Below are 14,918 nucleotides of genomic sequence, written 5' to 3' on the forward strand. Positions count from 1 at the left end.
GGGGGACGAAATGTCTGCTCATGCCCCAGCAAGAACCAAGATCCAGGAATTTTCAAGGAACTACCTGTTCTTTTTAGCAGGAGAGAAATACTGCTAACTGCTATGTTTGAATGACTAAGTGACTGTCATGTGACAAGCCCCTCCCCATCTGTGGTTTTAAGCTTGTGTCTTTCTGCAGCAGAGAGAGGAGAAGCAACTGGACTCTGAAGTGTGCAGACCTGAGTGGGGGTCTCTTTCTCTATTCCAGTTTGAAAACTTTCAAATCCTGCTTGCTGACTGACCCCTCTGCATACTCTAGCTACGATCAGAAACCCTGTTGGAGGAAATCATCCGCATTGCTGTCTCCAAGAGACCCACCAAACCAGTCATCTACCTCTTCAAACTAAAGCCTCAGGCCCACCGAATTCAGTTAGAAGCCAGCCAAATCACCAAATGCCACAGACTGTAAACATTTTTTTTATGGACTCTAACTCAACCAATCTACCTAATTCTCTGTAAAATGCCACTGTGTAATCTATGTGTGTGTGTGTGTGTGCGCGCGTGCGTGTAAACCTCCAGAGTGCGTGTGTGAGTGAAAGTTGGCGCATTATTATTTTTATTAGTTCAGTTTAGATACAATAAAGTTAATCTCTTTCTTTGGTGAGCTCAAGAAAACCTGTCTGATTGGTTCTCGTTATGATCATAGAAAGTAAGTAATCAAACAGTTACTGAATTGGCCAGTACATCCACTTTAAGAAAGAATTAAACCTGTTGTGGTCAAACAAGGAAAGGGAAGCCCTGCAGCGACTCCTCATTTGATCGTAACACTTTTTTTTTTTGATACATTTAAAATCAGGACAGTATTGTTTCACTGAAACTGTATCAGGAAAGAAAGTAGAAAAACAATTCCTGGAGCTTTAATATGTATAAATGTTACATACACTGTCACAAATACTTCAATCACACAATTACTTTAAAACTCACCGTCTCCTTCAATCACACGATTACAGTGGTAGCAAACATCACCAAACAGCTGAAAAGATAGACAATTGTAAGATTATGTCCTATGTCAAAAGATATAAATTTAAGACAAAAAAGTTTCCTTCAGAAATCTTTTTAACTGAGTTTTTTAAAAAAATGTATAACAGTGATCAAAACTATTGTTAAAGAGTCAACTTGGATCAATTGGTAGCATTCTCACCTCCCAGTCAGAAGGTTGGGAGTTAAAGCTCATCTCTAAGACTTAAACATATCACCTTGGTGCATTGTCACAGGTTCTGTCCTTTAAAGATGTTAAACTGAGCCCAGTTCATGCGGGCAAAAAAATATCCCATGGCGCTATTTAAAGAGCTCTCCCAGTATCCTAGCTAATATTCATTCCTCAACTAACACTGCCAAAAACAGATTAACTGGTCAATTATCTCATTGCTGTTTATGGGACATTGCTGTCTGCAAGTTTCTGGCTAAATTTACTTCAAACACCAGTGACTGCACTTCAAAAGTAATCCCGATCCATGAAAGGCTTTATATAAATGCTGGTTCTTTCTTTCTAGCATATCTACTCCAAATAAATGCTGCATGGTAACAAAATATTCAAAACTAGCTGCTACAGATGTTCTGTATAACTATTTTAAAATATGCAATAGTAAAAACAAACTTTTTGATTCAAGACAAACAAAACAGGACGAGCATCACACAAAAAGCTGCCATTTCGAAGTTATTAGCCCACTTATTACAAAAAGGTTGGACTTAACATTATGAACATATTCACAATATTTTGCTGCCTGACTGCTTTTTATGATATTAACACAGGAATTAAAAATTAATATTTAAATGAAAAATCATAAAGTTGCCATACTTGGGTAATACAGGAAATATAGTGTTACTAAATTGGATGTCAGAGTATTGCAGCATTACCTGATTATAGTGAGTTTCACAGTAAGCCAATCCCTTCCTCTCATAGTGACGATGACCCAGAAAAGGTTTCTCACACTTGGCGCACACAAAATGCTACAATTAGAATTGTAAAAGAGTTTCAGCTTGATAATTGATACTTCCACAAATAAGTCTCTAGAGACAACTACGGCAGCTATTAAGTCAGTGCAAGATCAAATGATCAAGAAACGGAACTAAACAGGGCATGAAATTGTTCAAAGCAAAACATAACCAAAAGGTACATGTACGTTCTTTACCTTGTATCTAATAATTCTCATTCTTATAATGTAACATTCATAAAACATAATTTTACATGAAAACTGTTGGTCAGGGACAAATATACTTAAAGAAAAAAAGGGCAAAAAAAATGAGATGGGGGAGAACAGATTGTTAGAAGATAGGGTGCTTGAGTTGTAGTGTACCTCTTCTGATTTGAATCTTCAGTTCATTTCCTGGGTAGTGCAAAGAAACACAGTAAAATACCAATAGTCTCTTGAAACTTGCACTGTTATTTTTGCCCTTTTAGTTCCTGAGGGCAATACACAGGCAAACTGCTCTCAGATCTCTGCAATCATCTTGAGGGAAGGGCAAGAGGAAGAGGAAGACATCAGGGATAAAACTGCAATTTTTGGGGAGGAGCGGAATAGATTGCATGCCATCCTCATCCCTCCCTTCCCTTTCCCCCACACCCTGTACCTAATTTCAGGCTGGTCCATTTCAAAACCAAAGGCTTTAACAGGAGTCTGTTTTTAGCACTTGCCCGAGTTGCAGATAAAATTTAAATCAGAGGGCGGCACAGTGGTTAGCACCGCAGCCTCACAGCTCCAGCGACCCGGGTTCAATTCAGGGTACTGCCTGTGTGGAGTTTGCAAGTTCTCCCTGTGTCTGCGTGGGTTTCCTCCGGGTGCTCCGGTTTCCTCCCACATGCCAAAGATTTGCAGGTTGATAGGTAAATTGGCCATTATAAATTGCCCCTAGTATAGGTAGGTGGTAGGGAAATATAGGGACAGGTGGGGATGTGGTAGAAATTTGGAATTAGAGTAGGATTAGTATAAAAGGGTGGTTGATGGTCGGCACAGACTCGGTGGGCCGAAGGGCCTGTTTCAGTGCTGTATCTCTAAATATAAAAAATAAATATAAAAAAATATATAAAAGCTCAATGTGAGATATTGCATCTGTGAAAACAAAAACTTTGGTAGTCCTGCTGCAGCGTATTTTTTAAAAAGTCAATACAGCATATTTAAAATAATTACATTTAATGTTTATTCTGGAAACACCCAATCTTCCAATCTGAGTCACACTTTCAAGGCTAATCTAAAGGATGCTGAGGGACACAGAGCTTTGAATGTTATTTTGATACATTTCAAAACATATTTCATGCAGGTTTTGGACAGGGAGTAAGATGATGAGTCCTTTTATAACCTGCTATATTTAGTAAATTGACATACCTCCTGTTCTACCATTCAACAATGAAGTACAATACGATAATCACATTGTAGCAAGGACCATCAACATTGGTGCCATAGAGAAATAAGGCACATCAGTCACCCACAGCCTAGGTATCGTGGAAAAGTGCATAATGGAGGCTGGGGCATTTCTTAGAAACAGGAAAATAATAAAAAACTTCAATAGGGCATCAACAAGCGCTTTTTCACACTTCCTAGTGGCTTGTTCAGTAATCATGGTAGATACACAACAGCAGATCATCTGCTCAGTCATTGTGCAGCCCAGAAGTTTGGGGAGAACAGAGAAAATCAAGAACAAAAACAAAAGCAGCATAAAGCACAACAATATGTATTCAGATCTGAATATATTCTCCTCTACACTCTCAGGGTACTGAAGGTTTACATCACAAGCAAAACATTTACGTATTGGTCAGAAAGAAACTTGGATGCCACTGTGCCTTCCACTTTTCTAATTCTTAACTAACAAAATATCAGATGGCAAGTATTCTAGCCACTTTTATGGCACAAAAGAACATAAGAAATAGGAGCAATAGTAGGCCACTTGGCCCCTCAATCATGGCTGATCTGACTGTTGCCGTAACTCCACTTTCCTGCCTGCCACCCATAACCCTTTACTCCTTTGGAGATCAAAAATTTGTCCAGCTTAGCCTTCAATATATTCAATGATCCAGCCTCCAATGCTCTCTGGGGTGGAGAATTCCAAAGATTAACCACCCTCAGAGAAGAAATTCCTCCTCATCTCTGTCTTAAATGGGAGGCACCCTTATTTTGAAACTGAGGCCCCAGTTCTGGATTCCCCCATGAGGGGAAACATCCTCTCAGCATCTACCCTGTCAAGCCCCCTCAGAATCTTAATGTTTCAGTAAGATCACCTCTCATTCTTCTAAACTCCATTGAGTATCGGCCCAACCTGCTCAACCTTTCCTTATAAGGCAAGCCCTTCATCCCAGGAATCAACCTAGTGAACCTTCTCTGAACTGCCTCCAATGCAAGTATATCCCTCCTTAAATAGGTAGACAAAAATTGTGCAAAGTACTCTAATGGTATGAGTGGGACCTCAAATGGCATGAGTGTTGGTCCACAAACTACATTATCACTACACAAAAGCAAAATACAGCAGATGCTGGAAATCTGAAATAAAAACAGGGCGTGCTGGAAATACTCAGCAGGTCTGACAGCATCTGTGAAGAGAGAGGCAGAGTTAACGTTTCAGGTCTGTGACCTTTCATCAGAACTGGCAAAGGTTAGAAATGCTTTTAACCAAATGGAGCCAGGGTAGTTGGGGGTCGGGGGAAGAGAACAAAAGGCTACGGGCCAAGTGCTGGAAAATGGGATTAGAATAGATAGGTGCTTGATGGCCGCCACAGACACGATGGGCCAAAGGGCCTGTTCCTGTGCTGTATAACTCTATGACTCTAAAAGGGAAGGTATGTTATAGGGCAGAGGGCAGGAGAGATTAAATGACAAAGATGTCATGGGACAAAAGCAAAGGGAGTGCTGATGGTCTGGTGAAAGGTAAAGCACTAGTCCAGAGAGTGTTAATGACAGAATAATGAACAGCTCTGTCCAAAAGTACCAACATCAAAAATCAAGTTTAAGACAGGCACGTGGTTAAAAAAAGTAATAAAAAGGCCAGTCATGCTCTGAAATTATTGAACTCAATGTTGAGTCCAGAGTGTCTAATTGGAAAATGAGGTGCCGTTTCTCAAGCTTGCATTGATGTTCATTGGAATGCTGCAGCAGGACAAGAATAGAAATGTGGGCATGGGTTCAGGGTGCTGATTAAAATAGCAAGCAACCGGAAACTCATTCATGCTAGCGGACCGAGCGGAGATGTCCTACAAAGCAGTCACCCAATCTGTGTTTGGGCTCCCCAATGTAGAGGAGACCGCATTGTGAACAGTGAATACAGTATACTATTACGACAGAGGTTGGAGGAGTGTACTGTCTTCCTCTAGTTCCACTTCTCCACGGGTCACAACATATATTTAAATGTTTACCCAGTTACCGATCCGGCCAATTATATACTCTATTTTTATTTCAGAATAAAATACACCAAGCAGGTTTCTTTAATAAACAAAATTATTAATTTATTATAAAACAAGACTTTTTAGTAAAGATGCACAGCACTAACAGAGATTGAAATATGAAAGTTCTTTCAGATTAGCCCAACTCATACGCATGCACGCACACAGATTAAAGAAAAAATTAAAGAAGTTTTCTCTAAAGAGATCTCATTACAAAATAAAACAAAAAAATACTTTGGCTAAATACTTGTTAATTCATGAAGGAAAAAGATAAGATATGGAATGATAGCAGTTGTCCCTTTTCTGGCATCCCAAATACGTGTAAATGGCTGTCACTGGGATATTTTTGGAGCAGTTCACTTCAGGCGACATCGAGGATTAGTCTGGCAGGCTTTCCAGGAGAAATGCGGCATCAGGGGTTTCAGCTGGATTCAGCAGGGGTTTCACACTGGATTCTTAGTGTTTCTCAGAGAGGCGGAGAAAGGATAAACTCTCATAGCAGGCTGACCCCCAACTAACTCAAAACAATCCAAATTAAACCAACACTTGACCACCATAAACCTTGGCATGTCACTTCTCTGGAAACGAATTCCCCTAGTCATCAAGGCTCCCGTTTATTTAGCTTAGGACATGTGACATCCAGTAAGGGTTGTTTTTAAACAGAAAATTCAAGTTCTTCCAGTGACTTAAAAAAAAAAGTCCAGCATCTATGGAATCACTTCAGTCCCAAATGAGTCCATCTCCACAATCTTTAAACAGGAGTCCTCAAAAAATATTTTAAAAATGGAAGCACTTTCACAACACCTCCATCCTTGGAGGAACGAAACACCATTTTTAATTGCATTTCATTACAAAGTGTGGGGGAGGGGGGAAAGATTTTTTAAAATTTGCAAACTCATTCACTCTTTACCTGTAACTAATAGTTATAAAGCATCAGCAATTACATTGTTTTTCCTCGCAATGTGGATAATCTTTAAGTGAAAAGGCTGCAATAGTCTGGCTTTCTGCTTTTTGAACATTTCCACAAAGGGAGATATGATTATTATATACCAGTGTCTCTCTGTAGTCATGTCAGACATATACTTCCAAATGTTTAAGAGCTAGTAGTAAGCCCAGGGTTTCCTTTTCCACTGTTGAGTATTTCCTTTGGTGTCGATTTAGCTTTGAGGAAAAGTATCCCACTGGCCTTTCTATTCCCGATTCTCGAAATAGCTGGGGCCTTAACAGATATCTTTGCAGCATCCTTAAACACGGGTGAGGTCCCGGAGGACTGGAGAATTGCTAATGTTGTCCCCTTGTTTAAGAAGGGTAGCAGGGATAATCCAGGTAATTAGAGACCGGTGAGCCTGACGTCAGTGGTAGGGAAGCTGCTGGAAAAGATACTGAGGGATAGGATCTATTCCCATTTGGAAGAAAATGGGCTTATCAGTGATAGACAACATGGTTTTGTGCAGGGAAGGTCATGTCTTACCAACTTAATAGAATTCTTTGAGGAAGTGACAAAGTTGATTGATGAGGGAAGGGCTGTAGATGTCATATACATGGACTTCAGTAAGGCGTTTGATAAGGTTCCCCATGGTAGGCTGATGGAGAAAGTGAAGTCGCATGGGGTCCAGGGTGTACTAGCTAGATGGATAAAGAACTGGCTGGGCAACAGGAGACAGAGAGTAGCAGTGGAAGGGAGTTTCTCAAAATGGAGACGTGTGACCAGTGGTGTTCCACAGGGATCCGTGCTGGGACCACTGTTGTTTGTGCTATACATAAATGATTTGGAGGAAAGTATAGGTGGTCTGATTAGCAAGTTTGCAGACGACACTAAGATTGGTGGAGTAGCAGATAGTGAAGGGGACTGTCAGAGAATACAGCAGAAGATAGATAGATTGGAGAGTTGGGCAGAGAAATGGCAGATGGAGTTCAATCAGGGTAAATGCGAGGTGATGCATTTTGGAAGATCCAATTCAAGAGTGAACTATACAGTAAATGGAGAAGTCCTGGGGAAAATTGATGTACAGAGAGATTTGGGTGTTCAGGTCCATTGTTCCCTGAAGGTGGCAACGCAGGTAAATAGAGTGGTCAAGAAGGCATACGGCATGCTTTCCTTCATCGGACGGGGTATTGAGTACAAGAGTTGGCAGGTCATGTTACAGTTGTATAGGACTTTGGTTCGGCCACATTTGGAATACTGCATGCAGTTCTGGTCGCCACATTCCCAAAAGGATGTGGATGCTTTGGAGAGGGTGTAGAGGAGGTTCACCAGGATGTTGCCTGGTATGGAGGGTGCTAGCTATGAAGAGAGGTTGAGTAGATTAGGATTATTTTCATTAGAAAGGCAGAGGTTGAGGGGGGACCTGATTGAGGTGTACAAAATCATGAGAGGTATAGACAGGGTGGATAGCAAGAAGCTTTTTCCCCCCAGAGTGGGGGATTAAAATACTAGGGGTCACGAGTTCAAAGTGAGAGGGGAAAAGTTTAGGGGGGATATGCGTGGAAAGTTCTTTACGCAGAGAGTGGTGGGTGCCTGGAACGCGTTGCCAGCGGAGGTGGTAGATGCGAACACGATAGCGTCTTTTAAGATGTATCTAGACAGATACATGAATGGGCAGGAAGCAAAGAGATACAGACCCTTAGAAAATAGGCGACATGTTTAGGTAGAGGATCTGGATCGGCGCAGGCTTGGAGGGCCGAAGGGCCTGTTCCTGTGCTGTAATTTTCTTTGTTCTTTCTTTGAACCGAGTAGCCATATTCATAATGGAGAGTATGTATTGATGTCCCACTTTTGTTTTTGGTAAAGGGACCACACTGTCTACCAACATCCTACTAAATTGTTCCCCAAAAACTGGTATGGGAATTAGAGGTGCCAGTTTTATGGCAGTTTTCTTACAATCGGGCACGTATGGCACGTTTTACAAAACTGCACCATGTCCTGGTAAAGACTTAGTCAATAAAAATGTTGACCTACACGTGATTGGGTCTTCCGGATCCCTACAGGTCCTGTTATAGGCGATCACGGGCTATCCTTAATATTTCCCAGGGATACTTGGGCAGTATCACGATCTGGTGAACTACCATCCGTTCTTTGTCCACAGATCTGTGAGGTCTCCACTTCCTCATCAGAATCCCATTTTTAATACAGTAGCCTTCCAGAACTCCCTTTGCTTCAGCCTCAGTTACAGCCGATTGTGCCACTTTACTTAACTCTGGATCGGCTTGCTGAGCCTTGATCAAAGGAGACTTAATGAACATATTCTTTGGATTATCCAAATCCCCAAAGGAAGTTTCAGATATTCGTCATCAGTCTGTGGTACCAATTTGACCTCCGACAATGGAACTTGCTTAGCCATTGTTCGGGCCACTACACATGAAGGAAAAATTCCTGGAACCTTTTCCTGCAACTGCTCTGTCTCTTTGAATTCACTTGGTCTTTACGCCACTGCTGGAGAAGCTACTAGCTTTGCTCCGGCCAAATCACTCCCCAGGAGTAGTTCAACTCCATCTCCAGGCAAACTACGGACAACTCCTACAGTTATCGTTCCAGACATTAGGTAACACTCTAGGTGCACCCGATACAGAGGTATGGATATATACTCCCCGCTGATACTATTCACTAAAACTTTGGCAGTGTGCTCTCTGGTGGAAAAGTTATACCTTTCCCCAGGAAAAGAGTTTGGGTGGCTCCTGCATTACTATAGGTTTATCTGCTTCACTTGAGGGATAAGGAGTTACTTTTCCTTTTGACAAGAATTCCCTATAACTCTCAGATATCTTGTTCACGTCCCCCGCACTCAGTGGTTTTTGTATTTGGCCTTACAGCTGTAGTCACAGCTACAGCTTGCTCTGTCATACTCCTGGTCAGGGCTCCTTTCTCTGCACTGGCCTTGTGAACCCCAATAAGTCTGATGGGTTAACTGCACAACTTCCAGCATTCCGCATGAAGGTATCCCACTGTGTGGCAATGGAAACACTTAGGCTTTCTGACCTCACTTCCACCCTCAGCATCTTCTTCTGTGGCCTGAGGAGGAGATCCCGGGCGTTCCCAGCTATCTCCTCTTGTCCCTGGCTACTTGCCTTCCTTTCACCCTCCCACCTTCTATCCTTCTCGGGTTTGTGGAGGTGACGGAAAAAGGCTTTGGGCTTGTAAAGAAGCTTGTAATCATCAGCGATCTCAGCTGCCTGTCTGACTGTTGAAACCTTCTGGGTTCTCTATGTGGGTTCTTAATAACGGAGGGAGTGAATTTTTAAATTCTTCCAGAAGAATTAGTTCCCTCAGGGTCTCATACGTGGCTCTACCTTTAGTGCCCGCATCCAACCATCAAAATTAATTTGCTTTACCCTCTCAGATTCTATACAAGTCTGCCCAGGCTGTTTCCGGAGGTTCTGACATATTAACCTTCAAGGACTAACTCAATCAGCGAGCATAGTCTTTTTTGCCATCTCATAATCTGTGGAAGCCTCCTCAGAAAGCGTAGCATAAACTTAATGAGCTCTGCCAATCAACCTTCTTTGCATGAGCAGTGTCCAATTTTCTTTCGGCCTAGCTTTTCAAAAGAAATGGAAAATGCCTCTACAGTCCTTCCCTCAAAGTTCAGGAGGGCTTGCACAAATTTAAACAGCTCTCCGCTGGGTCTCGAGTTGAAGTCAGATTTTTCCTCCTCAGAACTTTCACTGCAGTCAAAGCCATCCTTTTGTTTTAGTTCCAGCTTTTTTTAAAAATTAATTCCCTCTCTCTCTCCTGCCTCTCTTCTCTTTCCTTTTGAAATGCTCTTTTCCTTTACTTCTCTTTCTTTCTTTTTCTCTTTCAAGTTTTTTCATTTCTTTTTCCTGTTCAAGCTGCTCCATCTGCAATTGAATTCTAGCTAATTCAACTGAACTACCACCTGTGTTGTCTTTTCCTTCTTCCAATTTCAAATGCTGTGCTATTACTTCAATTATGTCTGCTTTCTTAGCTCCTGGTTTTAACTCCAACTTTTCTGCTAATGCTTTTAGCCTAGCCTGGTTAAGATTTACAAATCAATCAGGGATAAATCCTCCCTCTCCAGAAAGGTCATAGCAAATGACAAGGCCATTCCGCAGTGTAAAGTTTACTCTAATGCACTAGAAACCTGGCGTTTTCCTTTTCGTCTTTTCAATTATTATTACCCCACTTACAATTGCATGTCATTGCCTTTGGGTTATCCCGCACAGAGCCTCCACTTATATGTTACGATCGAGGCTGGTGGAGTGCATTGTCTTTCCCTAGTTCCACTTCTCCATGGGTCACAACATATATTTAACAGTTTACCCAGTTACCGATATGGCCAATTATATACTCTATTTTTATTTCAGAATAGAATCCACCAATCAGGTTTCTATAATAAACAACAAAATTATTAATTATAAAACAAGACTTATTCAGTAAAGATGCAAAGCACTAACACGCAGACTGAAATATGAAAGTTCCTTTTTAGATTAGCCCAACACATAGGTGCACACACACACACCAGTTAAAGAAAAAATAAAGAAGTTTTCTCAGCAGAGAGCTCATTACAAAAAAAAAAGACAAAAAAATACTTTGGCTAAATTTGTTAATTCTTGAAGGAAAAGGATAAGATAAGGAATGATATCAATTGTCCCTTTCCTGGCATCCCAAGTACGCGTAGACGGCTGTCACTGGGATATTTTTGGTGCAGTTCACTTCAGGCGACATCGAGGATTAGTCTGGCAGGCTTTCCAGAAATGTGGCATCACATGTTTCAGTTATTACGCACTGGATTCTCAAAGTTTCTCAAAGAGGTGGAGAAAGGATGAACTGGCATCTTCCCTCTTAGCAGGCTGACCCCCAACTGATTCAAAACAATCCAAAACGAAACCAACTCTTGACCACCATAAATCTTGACATATCACTTCTCTGTAAACAATTCCCTAGTCATTAAGGCTCCTGTTGTTTATTTAGCTTAGGACATGTGACATCCAGTAAGGGTTGTTTTTAAACAGAAAGCTCAAGTCCATCCAGTGACTTAAAAAAAAAGTCCAGCATCTATGGAATCACTTCAGTTCCAAATGAATCCATCGCCACAATCTTCAAATACAAGTCCTCAAAAAATATTTTAAAAATTAAAGCACTTTCATAACAATACCAAATTGAAAGAAGTACAAGTAAACTGTTGCTTCACCTGGAAGTAGTGTTTGGGGCCTTGGATGGTGAGGACAGAGGAGGTAAAAGGGCAGGTATTACACTTCCTGTGACTGCATGGGAAGGTGCCGTGGGAAGGGGACGAGGTGTCGGGGTAATGGAATATTGGACCAGGGTGTTGCTGAGTGAACAATCCCTTAGGAATGCTGATAGGGGAGGGGAGAAGATGTTTGTGGTGGCATCACTCTGGATATGGCGGAAATGGCAGAGGATGATCCTTTGGATGTATAGGCTGGTGGAGTGGAAAGGTGAGGGCAAGGGGAACCCTCTCGCAGATCTGGGAGGGAGGGGAAGGGGCGAGGGCAGAAGTGCAAGAAATGGGTCGGACACTGTTGAAGGCCCTATCAACTACAGTAGGGGAGGGGAGCGGGGGGGGAGAATCCTCGCTTGAGGAAAAAGATGCATCAGAAGAGCTACATGATCAGTGTTTGAATTTAAAGCAGAACTAAGAGATTTAAAAAAAAATGTTAGAAACTTAGAAAAAGAGGAGGCCATTTGGCCCTTCGAGCTTGCACCGCCATTCAATATGATCATGGCTGATCATCCAATCTCAGTACCCTGTTCCCGCATTCTCACCGTATCCCTTGATCCCTTTAGCCCCAAGAACTATATCTAACTCTTTCTTGAATATATTTAATGATTTGGCCTCAACTGCTTTCCGTGGTAGAGAATTCCACAGGTTCATCACTCTCCAGGTGAAGAAATCTCTCCTCATCCCAGTCCTAAATGGCTTACCCCTTATAATTAGACTGCGACCCCTGGTCCTGGACTCCCTGGGAGACAAAAGTATAATCAAACACTACTTTCACAAGAATTAGCTTGACAGATATTACAATTTTCTTCTGTATAAATAAGGACTGTATTAATTAATTATAGGCTTGAAAAAAACTTAAACAGAAAGAGACAATAAATATTTTGCAAAAATTGAACTTACTTTTCTCAAAATAGCTTACTGCCAAGAAAGGAGAGGAATAACTTAAAATAGATTTATACCCAGACCAAACATTTACATGCAATTATGACCACACTTGAAAGTGCTTTTCAAATCAGGCTAATAGTTTGTTATGACTTCAGCTGCAGAGGCAAGGAAATCACTGGACATGTCAACTACTGTCTAAGCAGCACCCTATTAAGGTAACTGAAAAAGGAAGGAAAACTATTCTGTGAAAACAAAGGGCCTGTAAGATATTTTAAGCCTATTTTGAGCTGTCAAGAGTTGCTGCAAAACTAGATTATAATGCAGCATGTTGAGAGGTCAGGAGGATATAAAATGGGAACAATGGGTTCTGTTCAACCACAAAGGACTGCAATTATATAAAAAATGATCCTAAATAGCTTTTCTGTTGGCTAAAGTGCGTCATCAATCAATAGTTAAAAAGAATTCCACTGGGGCAGTACTAATGAGGGATAAGTTTGGTGTTACCAGACAAACCTCAAGAGTTTGAGCGAGCATTGTACTGAACTGGCATCTGATCAAATGAGTAGCCTGTATATACGTATTGAGGTGCATATGCAAAATCCAGGACCATGCCATGAGGTAAATTTATGACAGAAGATGGTGGGGAAGTGATTGCAAAAATAGAGGTCTCCAGGACAACACTGACTTTTTGGGTACCTAGTCAGCACAGGGTGCACATCTTTAAACTAAAGATATTGGAACCAAGCAGTTTGTGATGAATAAGTTGGTATGGTATAAGTAGAGGTTATGACACCGGGCTAATAGCTCAGAGATTAAAAGTTCAATTCCCACCAATGGCAAGTTGTAAAATTTAAATTAAGTATGCCATATAGCTGGTCGGCAAACATCAGAAAAATGACCATGAAAACTGCCAGGTGGTAAAAGCCCAACTGGGAACAGAACTTGCCATTGCAACCTGGTCTAGACGACAATGATTTTAAATGATTACTTTTCATCTGTGTTCACGATGGAGAAGGACGTTGTAGGTGCAGAGATCAGGGAGGGGGATTGTTATATAATTTATGAACAAATTAGCATGGAAAGGGAGGAGATATTAGCGGTTTTAGCTGGCTTAAAAGTGGATAAATCCCCAGGCCCAGATGAGATGTATCCCAGGCTGCTATGTGAGGCAAGGAAGGAGACTGCAAGGGCTCTGACACAATTTTTCAAATCCTCTGTGGCCACAGGAGAAGTGCTAGGGGACTGGAGGGCAGCAAACGTGGTACTACTATTCAAGAAGGGTAGCAGGGATAAACCAGGTAATTACAGGCCGGTGAGTCTAACATCAGTGGTAGGGAAACTATTGGAAAAAAATTCTGAGCGACAGGATTAATCTCCACTTGGAGATTAATCAAGGATAGTCAGCATGGCTGTGTCAGGGGGAGAGCACGTCTAACAAATTTGATTAAATTTTTCGAGGAGGTGACTAGGTGTGTAGATGCGTGTAAAGCAGTTGATGTAGTCTACATGGACTTCAGTGAGACTTTTGATAAGGTCCCGCATGGGAGATTGGTTAAGAAGGTAAGAGCCCATGGGATCCAGGGCAATTTGGCAAATTGAATCCAAAATTGGCTTAGTAGCAGGAAGCAGAGGGTGATGGTTGAGGGTAGTTTTTGCGAATGGAAGCCTGTAACCAGTGGTGTACCGCAGGGATCAGTGCTGGGACCCTCATTGTTTGTAGTGTGTACATTAATGATTTAGATGTGAATATAGGAGGTATGATCAGTAAGTTCGCAGATGACATGAAAATTAGTGGGGTTGTGAATAGTGAGGAGGAAAGCCTTAGATTACAGGATGATATAGATGGGCTGGTAAAATGGGCAGAGCAGTGGCAAATGGAATTTAATCCTGATAAGTGTGACGTGATGCATTTTGGGAGGACTAACAAGGCAAGGGAATATAAAATGGATGGTAGGACCCTAGGAAGTACAGAGGGACGTTGGTGTACTTGTCCATAGATCACTGAAGGCAGCAGCACAGGTAGATAAGGTGGTTAGGAAGGCATATGGGATACTTGCCTTTATTAGCCGAGGCATAGAATACAAGAGCAGGGAGGTTATGACGGAGCTGTATAAAACGCTAGTTAGGCCACAGCTGGAGTACTGTGTACAGTTCTGGTCGCCACAATATAGGAAGGATGTGGCTGTGCTGGAGAGGGTGCAGAGGAGATTCACCAGGATGTTGCCTGGGCTGGAGCATTTCAGCTATGAAGAGAGACTGGATAGGCTAGGGTTGTTTTCCTTAGAGCAGAGAAGGCTGAGGGGGGACCTATTGAGGTATACAAAATTATAAGGGGCATAGATAGGGTAGATAGGAAGAAACATATTCTCCTAGCGGAGGTGTCAATAAGCAGGGGGCACAGATTTATGGTAAGGGGCAGGAGG

The 14,918-nt window shown here is 41.7% G+C and overlaps 1 protein-coding gene across 6 annotated transcripts in view; it reads right to left on the reverse strand.

Annotated features, from left to right (window-relative positions):
* LOC137371345 (LIM and senescent cell antigen-like-containing domain protein 1) overlaps positions 1-14,918 on the reverse strand; it is a 195,035-nt gene that overhangs the window by 6,511 nt on the left and 173,606 nt on the right. For all 6 annotated transcript variants that reach the window (XM_068033796.1, XM_068033799.1, XM_068033798.1 and 3 more), the window contains exons 7-8: positions 1,897-1,989; positions 964-1,012 (exon numbers count right to left, since the gene is read on the reverse strand). In XM_068033796.1, coding sequence (XP_067889897.1) covers positions 964-1,012; positions 1,897-1,989 — 142 coding nt within the window. The remainder of the gene's footprint in view (positions 1-963; positions 1,013-1,896; positions 1,990-14,918) is intronic.

This window comes from Heterodontus francisci, chromosome 6 (genome assembly GCF_036365525.1).
Source record: "Heterodontus francisci isolate sHetFra1 chromosome 6, sHetFra1.hap1, whole genome shotgun sequence".
Classification (NCBI taxonomy): domain Eukaryota; kingdom Metazoa; phylum Chordata; class Chondrichthyes; order Heterodontiformes; family Heterodontidae; genus Heterodontus; species Heterodontus francisci.